The 10,520-nt window shown below is 43.2% G+C and overlaps 1 protein-coding gene across 1 annotated transcript in view; it reads right to left on the bottom strand.

Moving 5' to 3' along the window:
- Nucleotides 1–1,567: 1,567 nt before the first annotated feature.
- LOC112231489 (GDNF family receptor alpha-2) overlaps nucleotides 1,568–10,520 on the bottom strand; it is a 78,167-nt gene continuing 69,214 nt past the window's right edge. The window contains exons 6-10 of the mRNA XM_042311629.1: nucleotides 5,043–5,152; nucleotides 4,262–4,402; nucleotides 3,940–4,124; nucleotides 3,130–3,177; nucleotides 1,568–2,700 (exon numbers count right to left, since the gene is read on the bottom strand). Coding sequence (XP_042167563.1) covers nucleotides 2,557–2,700; nucleotides 3,130–3,177; nucleotides 3,940–4,124; nucleotides 4,262–4,402; nucleotides 5,043–5,152 — 628 coding nt within the window. The 3' untranslated portion in view covers nucleotides 1,568–2,556. The remainder of the gene's footprint in view (nucleotides 2,701–3,129; nucleotides 3,178–3,939; nucleotides 4,125–4,261; nucleotides 4,403–5,042; nucleotides 5,153–10,520) is intronic.

Below are 10,520 nucleotides of genomic sequence, written 5' to 3'. Positions count from 1 at the left end.
TTCACGATTTGCCCAAATGTACCTGGGTGACTTCACACTAAAGGTCATGTAGCTCGCTCATACTTCACGTTATCCGTCTGAAACTTTGCAACTACACTGCTACCATCTTGTCGACACCATCGAATTACAACCAGAGTGATGGTTGGAACTGGGACCTATCTCTTGCTTTTCAAAGATTGTATTTTCTTCTACTAGATCTATTGTGTCATATTCTCTTTCCTACATTCAATTCACATTTCCACAAACTTAAAAGTGTTTACTTTCGAATGGTACCAAGAATTTGCATATCCTTGCTTCGGGGCCTGAGCTGCAGGCAGTTAGATTTGGGTATGTCATTTAGGCGAAAATTTTAAAAAGGTGGCTATCCCTAACAAGTTATAAGCCATTTTGCCACAACTTTGGAAGAATGCTTGGTGTCATAGTCCATTTGGAAGACCCATTTGTGACCAAGCTTTAACTTCCTGACTGATGTCTTGAGATGTTGCTTCAATATATCCACATCATTTTCCCCTCTCATGATGCCATCTATTTTGTGAAGTGCACCATTCCCTCCTGCAGCAAAGCACCCACACAACATGCTGCTGCCACCCCCGTGCTTCACGGTTGGGATTGTGTTCTTCGGCTTGCAAGCCTCCCCCTTTTTCCTCCAAACACAATGATGGTCATTATGGCCAAACAGTTCTATTTTTGTTTCGTCAGACCACAGGACATTTCTCCAAAAAGTACAATCTTTGTCCCCATGAGCAGTTGCAAACCGTAGTCTGACTTTTTTATGACGGTTTTGGAGCAGTGGCTTCTTCTTTGCTGAGCGGCCTTTCAGGTTATGTCGATATTGGACTCGTTTTACTGTGGATATATATACTTTTATACCTGTTTCCTCCAGCATTTTCACAAGGTCCTTTGCTGTTGTTCTGGGATTGATTTGCACTTTTCACACCAAAGTACGTTCATCTCTAGGAGACAGAACGTGTCTCCTTCCTGAGCGGTATGACGGCTGCGTGGTCCCATGGTGTTTATACTTGCGTATTATTGTTTGTACAGATGAACGTGTTACCTTTAGGCATTTGGAAATTGCTCCTACGGATGAACCAGACTTGTGGAGGTCAACATTTTTTTTTTTGAGGTCTTGGCTGATTTCTTTTGATTTTACCATGATGTCAAGCAAAGAGGCACTGAGTTTGAAGGTAGGCCTTGAAATACATCCACAGGTACACCTCCAATTAACTCAAATGATGTGAATTTGCCTACCAGAAGCTTCTAAAGCCATGACATAATTTTCTGGAATTCTCCAAGCTGTTTAAAAGGCAAAGTCAACTTAGTGTATGTAAACTTCTGACCCACTGGAATTGTGATACAGTGAATTATAAGTGAAGTAATCTGTTTGTAAACAATTGTTGGAAAAATGACTTGTGTCATGCACAAAGTAGATGTCCTAACTGACTTGCCAAGAAATTTGTGGAGTGGTTAAAAAACTAGTTTTAATCACTCTAACCTAAGTGTATGTAAACTTCTGACTTCAGCTGTATGTATGTATGTATGTATGTATGTATGTATGTATGTATGTATGTATGTATGTATGTATGTATGTATGTATGTATGTATGTATGTATGTATGTATGTATGTATGTATGTATATATTTGAATGTGTGTTCGCACATGTGTAACACACGTGTGTATGTGTGTTAACCCTGTCTACCAGGCAGTGAAGACTATAGGGAGCGAGAGAGAGAGATGCAAGGGTGTGATTTGTGTCTCTGTGTGTGAAGGTGATGTGTATTACTGAGGTAAGAGACAGAGGAACAGTCCCGCCTCTCTGGACTTTCTGCTCCAATCACAATAGTCAGTACTGTCCGGTCCAATGTCAGTATAGTCCATTCAATCAAAGTATATAGTCACTGGCTCTAGCACATTAGTCCTCTCCTTGATTGTTGCTCTGTCCCATTCTCCGCACTTGAGGTTTACAGTCTCTTTTAAAATGTGTATGAGCATGAATTTCTGGAGGTGCAGTCTCCCATTATTTTAACAAGTGCGTCTGTTGGCAACACACTTCACAAGCTCATTGTACTCTCTACCAGTTAAGACATCAGAACTGCCAGCTCAGCCAAAGTGTCCATGCACTCAGAAACGCATCAATACAAAGTACGGTAATGTAGAACTCAGTCCTCAATGTTTCGGGTAGGAGAATAGGACAGCATCAGAGGCTCAAGTCTCTCTGGTGATCCATCAAAACATCCTTCAGTCGATTCAGCATCTGTCTCATGTTCTCTCTATTGTTCTCTTTCTCTCTGTGCGGTAGGATCAGTGCCCATCTCTTCTCCCTCCCCTCCTCTCTTATCCTCATCATCTCCTCACTTCTCCTCTCCATTCTCACTTTGCTCCTCTCTTATCCTCTGCTCTCCTCTTCTCTCGGCTCTTCTATTGATGTTGTTGTTATTGTTTTGGTTGACATGGCAGTGGAGGATGGGATGTCACAGAAGTTCCTGTGCGTGGCGTTCTAGCTTCCTGTCTGAACCCGAGGACGGGATTTATAGATTAGGGGTCAGGTGAGTATGTGTGCTACAGAGCCTGGAGCAGAAGCCCCAGCATGGTCACATACACACTCACACACCCTCTCACACCCAGGGGTCCAGGGGCTGCTGCAGACCTCTGGGCTTTCTCCTCCTCTCCCTCAGAGTCCATTGAACCCTGGGCCAATAATGCCTGAGAGGGAGAGAGAGAGAGAAGGGGGGGGGTAAAGAGAGGTCATGTAAAGGTAATTGGAGAGAGAGAAAAAGAGGGAGAAAGAGAATTAGTCATGATGTACTGATGTAAATGTGCTTTGAAAAGAGAGCGAAGATGAGAGAAAGAGCAGCATGACAGGGTTGAGTTATGAGTGAATAGATGGATGGATGAACATAGTGATGAAGATGTTTATAGATGGATGGATGGACAGAGTAGATGGAGATGCAGAGAAGAGTAAAGCAGATATGACAGATGGACAGAACATGGAGGAGGAGAGAGAAATGGACAGTGTCACGGAGGAGGAGAGATGGAGGGCTGCTGCTTTCAGAAAACCTGTTATGAGTTCTGTCACAGTCAAAGAGACACACACACACACACACACACCAATGCGCAAACACTCATGCTCACCTCTTCACACTCGAAGTCATTGGAAGGAATGCACTTTTGTCCTCCATCCTGGAAAAAAAAACACGCCATCAGCATCGACGTACACACAGCATAAGCAACAACACACACACATATATATATATATATATATATATATTGCAGATGATTCCTCACATTATCAGCTCATGTTTTAAATGCAGTTACAGGAGGAGAGAACGAAGTCTGTGATTAACTCCTCACACTGCCAGAGGGACAGTCTCTCTCCCTCTCCCCCCCCATCAGCGACTCTATGGGTCTCATTAGCATATCCCTGCCCATCTTCTGGGTGGGAGAGCCAATCAGATCTTATCTCCTCTCGGAACAGGAAGAGCTCTTTTCATGGTCAGGAAATCAAGAGAATAATAGAGAGCAGAGAACTGAGAGATGAATAACTAGTATAACAAACAAACACACTCACACAAACACACACACACCTCCCTCCCCCCGACCTCTTCGTGATCAGTCTGAATGTCAGGGGTTCCGTGCAGGAGACAGAAGTCCTGGGATTAGACTGCCAGCTGCCAAACATACAGTCCAGTATACACACACACACAGTCATCCATGTACACACAGCATGAATATTTCCATCCATCTCACAGTTACCCTGATGTGTTCTGTCCGTGTGTGTATTTCCCCTCCAGCCTCCATCCCAGTTACGGAATATTTAGAACGTCAGGACTAGATATTTCCTCAGCCGGTCAAGTGTCGGATGATTCAATCATTTATACACTATGAAAGTAGATACGTCACATGAACTAACGTCACTATTGATAACCATTGACACGCACACACCTTAAGGTTGGCACAGGTTGAGAAGACACAAGCGCTATCCAGAGGCTGGATGTCATTGGCTTGGAGAGAAGGAGCTGGCTTAGAGTTGAGGGGTGGCTGTATGGGAGGAAAGGGCGTGGCCAAAGACTCTGTGACGGGAAGGACACTCCCCTCTGATCCATAGCCAAACGCCTGGATGGAATTCTCTACAGAAACAGGCAGGCGAGAGAGAGAAGAAGAAAGAACAGAAAGGCTAGATGGAGTGCAGGTATTACAGCTAGGTCACTGTTAGAAAAAGAAACAGAGGGACACAACCACACACACACACTTGCATTCCACTCACTGAGGCAGGTGTTGTGTGTGAAGTCTCTGAGGAAGGCGTCACACTCCTGTTCCTGGTTGCCAGTCCCTCTGCAGGAGCACCAGGGAGAGATGGTGCTGTTACTGGGACTGCTGTCCATGTAGTTAGGAGTCACATCAGACCCTGGACAGAGGGAGGGAGTAGACAATATTCAGAACCAAGAGTACATTTGAAGAACACTTCTGCTGGGATACCCTACAGCGAATTGCTGTTAAATGGAGAGAGGAAGCCAAACTCTAGTGGACTGCGGCATATTTAGGCATATTTGAAATGACGAAATTATGGCAAGGGGTGACATTTAATTTACATAGCAATTTCCTACCATCCACTAGAGGCAACGCGAGCCCCTAATACCATCTAGTAGGCTTGCGACGAGCTAGGCCTCTGGGGATAGGGTTGAAAATGGTCTTCAACCGAGCATCGCGTTTTCAATCCCAGTGCTAGGCAATCGTTTAGTAATGTTTTTTTTCTGTTTTAAACCTACCCCAAACCTTAACCACCGTAACCACTCGGAATTAAAGCCAAAGAATAACTCCAATGCCTAAATTGAACAAAAATCAAGGTTAGTTTCGGTTTTAATTACTCACAGTTTTACTAACATACAGAAAATTATGTGGAACACTCCATGATCTTCAGACGGCCCCACACGCCATATTTAAAATAAAAATGGCAAGCCATGTCATATCTCTGTATCTGCAGTTATGGTTAGGTATGGCGTTTTCTTTGGGGATCGAGTTGCGAGAGAGGGTGTGTATGTACTCACCAATGAGGCCTACATAGGCCATTAGGCAGCCGTGGTAGTTATCATGGGGACAGCTGTTGATGGAGTGACCAGTCATCTGACAGGTGGTATGGAAATCAGCCAGTCTTGACCTACATGCACACACACGGGCAGATGAAAAACATTCCTCGTAATATCGCCATTTCAGCATTTCACCCCGAAGGAACTTAAAGACAGGGACACTGAGTGTACAAAACATTATGGACACCTTCCTAATATTGAGTTGCACACCCCACTTTTGCCCTCAGAACAGCCTCAATTTGTCAGGACGTGGACTCTGCAAGGTGTCGAAAGCGTTCCGCAGGGACTCCAATGCCTTTCACAGTTGTGTCAAGTTGGCTGGATGTCCTTTGGGTGGTGGACCATTCTTGATACACACGGGAAACTGTTGAGCGTGAAAAATCCAGCAGTGTGTGCTTGAAAAACCTAGCAGCTTTGCAGTTGATTGAAGTGGATTTAACAAGTGACATCAATACGGGATCATAGCTTTCACCTGGTCAATCTATGTATTGGAAAGAGCAGGTGACGATAATGTTTTGTACATACGCGGCCTATGCAGGAATCAAACCCACAACCCTAATATTGCCCGCCTCATGCTCTAACCCACGAAGCCATTGGCACCACCCACTATAGTACTTACAGTAAGCATTATGATCATATTGTAAGGCTATTTTATGGGAGATGTTATAGTTTTTTGTAGTTTGAAAATAAGGTGAATCAGTTGTCTTGAATTACAATGGTTATTGATTATCTACCCAGCAACTACTTTTTGCTGTTGAAGAGTCTCAATCCCAACCTAGACCCATTCTCAAAGTCCTCTCCAATTGATTTAAGAGGGGGAATAATAGACTTCGACACAAGCCAATGATAATGGAAGGTTGAATAAAAACGACATTGCATTCACATTACCTCAAGCCAAAGTAAGCCGTCTTTCATTGCATTGTGAATGAGGCTATGTAAGGCTATGAAGCGGTGTTAACCAAGGCCAAACAGTAGCTATCTGCTTTGTACTATAGAGTGCCAGACACCTCCGCAGGCATAGGTAGCCAGTGGAAAAAGAAACGCACAGAGATCATTATTTGCTTTACATTTTCAGTCTCTCACGGGGAAGGGAATGTGAGCCGAGCATGAATGTCCTGTTGATATCTTCCAGTTTTGTCTCAATGCCCATTAAAAAAAACACCAAGGACGTTCAAAGTCGCCGATGTGCACTCAAAAGAGAAACTCAAAAGAGAAACTCAAAAGAGAAACTCAAAAGAGAAACTCAAAAGAGAAACAAAAAGGGCCTTTCTCAGTTGTGAATATTTCCCTCAATATGTCCTAAATGGCACCTTGTTCCCTATCCTTGTTCCCTATATTGTGCACTACGTTGGACCAGAGCCATATGTACCCAGGTCAAAAGCAGTATACTATTTCTTTCTGCCCTACCATTAACATGAAAAACACATATTTCTATATGACATCAGCTTCCTAGCTTGGTATAGGGTGTCCAATCAAAACCACATATTTTGACCAATGGGTAATTGTGTAGATGATCCTCTAAGAAAACCAATGGCCAAAACGTCATGGCTGTATCATAATTCGTTCAACATTTATTGGCGATTTCCCGTTGTAGGATGGTCAAAATAAGGGTGACTAAATCAATGCAGGCCAGAGAAACAAAAGTGACCATAAATCACTGAAATAGCATCGAGTAACCTAGGCTAGATGCTGTGCGAGAATTTAGGCTACCTGATAGGCTTACCATTGAACTCGTCTTCTCAAATCCGGAGGACATAAACAATATAGAGGTAAGAAAGATATCGATTTTGAAACATGACATGCAGCATTTTCATACACTATGTGTACAATACCAGTCAAATGTTTGGACACACCTACTCATTCAAGGGTTTTTCTTTATTCCTACTGTGTTCTACATTATAGAATAATAGTGAAGACATCAACACTATGAAATAACACATATGGAACCATGTAGTAAGCAAAAAAAGAGTTAAACAACCGTCTTGAAGGAGTTCCAACATATGCTGAGCACTTGTTGGCTGCTTTTCATTCACTCTGAGATCCAAGTCATCCCAAACCATCTTAATTGGGTTGAGTTCGGGTGACTTGATGCAGTACACAGCCTGGAGGTGTGTTTTGGGTCATTGTCTTATTCAAAATCAAATGATCGTCCCACTAAACGCAAACCAGATGGAATGGCATATTGCTGCAGAATGCTGCGATAATGAACTTTTAACAAGGCACACTTGTTAATTGAAATGCATTCCATTTGACTACCTCATGAAGCTCCCGAGTGGTGCAGTGGTCTAAGGCACTGCACCTCAGTGCTAGAGGCGTCACTACAGACCCTGGTTCGATCCCGGGCTGTATCACAACCAGCTGTGATCGGGAGTCCCATAGGATGGTGCACAATTGGCACAGCGTTGTCCGGGTTAGGGGAGGGTTTGGCCGGGATAGGCCGTCATTGTAAAATAAGAATTTGTTCTAAACTGACTTGCCTAGTTAAATAAAGGTAAAAAATAAAAAGCTGGTTGAGAGAATGCCAAGAGTCTGCGAAGTTGTCATCAAGGCAGAAGGTGGCTGCTTTGAAGAATCGCAAATCTAAAATATATTTTGATGTGTTTAACACTTTTTTGGTTACTATATGATTCCATATGTCCGTATGTTTGCTTACTACATGATTCCACATTGGCAATTGTCTTCACTGACATTTCCAACCTCTCCCTCTGTAATACCTACACGTTTCAAACAGACCACCATAGCACTGTGCCCAAGAAAGCGAAGGTAACCTGGCTGAATTATTACCGCCCCATAGCATCACGTCAGTAGCCATGAAGTGCTTTGAAAGGCTGGTCATGGCTCACATCACCATCATCCCAGAAACACTAGACCCACTCCAATTCGCACACCGCCCCAACAGATCCACAGATGATGCAATCTCTATTGCACTCCTCACTGCCCTTTCCCACCTGGACAAAAGGGACACCTACAGTGTCGCAAAAAAGTATTTAGTCAGCCACCAATTGTGCAAGTTCTCCCTCTTAAAAAGATGAGAGAGGCCTGTAATTTTCATCATAGGTACACTTCAACTATGACAGACAAAATGAGAAAACAAATCCAGAAAATCACATTGTAGGATTTTTTATGAATTTATTTGCAAATTAGGGTGGAAAATAAGTATTTGGTCAATGACAAAAGTTTATCTCAATACTTTGTTATGTACACTTTGTTGGCAATGACAGAGGTCAAACGTTTTCTGTAAGTCTTCACAAGGTTTTCACACACTGTTGCTGGTATTTTGGCCCATTCCTCCATGCAGATCTCCTCTAGAGCAGTGATGTTTTGGGGCTGTTGCTGGGCAACACGGACTTTCAACTCCCTCCAAAGATTTTCTATGGGGTTGAGATCTGGAGACTGACTAGGCCACTCCAGGACCTTGAAATAATTCTTACGAAGCCACTCCTTTGTTGCCCGGGCGGTGTGTTAGGGATCATTGTCATGCTGAAAGACCCAGCCACGTTTCATCTTCAATGCCTTTGCTGATGGAAGGAGGTTGTCACTCAAAATCTCACGATACATGGCCCCATTCATTCATTCATTCTTTACACAGATCAGTCGTCCTGGTCCCTTTGCAGAAAAACAGCCCCAAAGCATGATGTTTCCACCCCCATGCTTCACAGTAGGTATGGTGTTCTTTGGATGCAACTCAGCATTCTTTGGCCTCCAAACACGACGAGTTGAGTTTTTACCAAAAAGTTATATTTTGGTATCATCTGACCATATGACATTCTCCCAATCTGCTTCTGGATCATCCAAATGCTCTCTAGCAAACTTCAGACGGGCCTGGACATGTATTGGCTTAAGCAGGGGGACACGTCTGGCACTGCAGGATTTGAGTCCCTGGCGGCATAGTGTGTTACTGATGGTAGGCTTTGTTGCTTTGGTCCCAGCTCTCTGCAGGTCATTCACTAGGTCCCCCCGTGTGGTTCTGGAATTTTTGCTCACCGTTCTTGTGATCATTTTGACCCCACGGGGTGAGATCTTGCGTGGAACCCCAGATCGAGGGAGATTATCAGTGGTATTGTATGTCTTCCATTTCCTAATAATTGCTCCCACAGTTGATTTCTTCAAACCAAGCAGCTTACCTATTGCAGATTCAGTCTTCCCAGCCTGGTGCAGGTCTACAATTTTGTTTCTGGTGTCCTTTGACAGCTCTTTGGTCTTGGCCATAGTGGAGTTTGGAGTGTGACTGTTTGAGTTTGTGGACAGGTGTCTTTTATACTGATAATAAGTTGAAACTGGTGCCATTATACAGGTAACGAGTGGAGGACAGAGGAGCTTCTTAAAGAAGAAGTTACAGGTCTGTGTGAGCCAGAAATCTTGCTTGTTTGTAGGTGACCAAATACTTATTATCCACCATAATTTGCAAATAAACTCATTAAAAATCCTACAATGTGATTTTCTGGATTTTTTTTCTCATTTTGTCTGTCATAGTTGAAGTGTACCTATGATGAAAATTACAGGCCTATCTCATCTTTTTAAGTGGGAGAACTTGCACAATTGGTGGCTGACTAAATACTTTTTTGCCCCACTGCATGTGAGAATGCTGTTCGTTGACTACAGCTCAGCATTCAACATCATAGTTCCCACAAAGCTCATCACGAAGCTAAGGACCCTGGGACTAAACACCTCCCTCTGCAACTGGATACTGGACTTCCTGATGGGCCGCCTCCAGGTGGTAAAGGTAGGCAACAACACATCTTCCACACTGATGATCAACACTGGGGCCCTTCAGGTGTGCGTGCTTTGTCCCCTCGTGTACTCCCTGTTCACCCATGACTGTGTGAGAAAGCATGACTCCAACAATCATGGCTCATTAAGTTGGTAGCCTCCCACCTGGCCAACATCCGGTGAAATTGTAGAGCGCGAAATTCAAACTACAGAATTATAAATATTTAACTTTCATAAAATCACAAGTGTAATACATCAAAATAAAGCTCAACTACTTGTTAAATCAGCCGCTGTGTCAGATTTCAAAAAGGCTTTACGGCGAAAACACACCATGCGATTATCGGAGGACAGCGCCCCCGCGTACAAAAGCATGAAAAACACATTTCAACCAGGCAGGTGCGCCACGAAAGTCAGAAATAGCGATATAATAAATGCCTTACCTTTGATGATCTTCTTCTGTTGGCACTCCAAAAGGTCCCAGTTACATCACAAATGGTCCTTTTGTTCGATAATGTCCTTTATATCCATAAAAAGTTTAGCTGGCACGCTTCAGTCAATAATCCACCCAGTGTCCCTCCATAAAAATGCCTACAAAATGAATCTCAAACATTACTAATAAACTTTTCCAAACAAGTCAAACAACGTTTATAATCAAACCTTAGGTACCCTAATACATAAATAAATGATACAATTTAAGACAGAGAATCGTTATTGTCTTTACCGAAGAAA

Source organism: Oncorhynchus tshawytscha, linkage group LG33, assembly GCF_018296145.1.
Source record: "Oncorhynchus tshawytscha isolate Ot180627B linkage group LG33, Otsh_v2.0, whole genome shotgun sequence".
Taxonomy (NCBI): Eukaryota; Metazoa; Chordata; class Actinopteri; order Salmoniformes; family Salmonidae; genus Oncorhynchus; species Oncorhynchus tshawytscha.
This window is presented reverse-complemented; position numbering and strand designations above follow the sequence as displayed.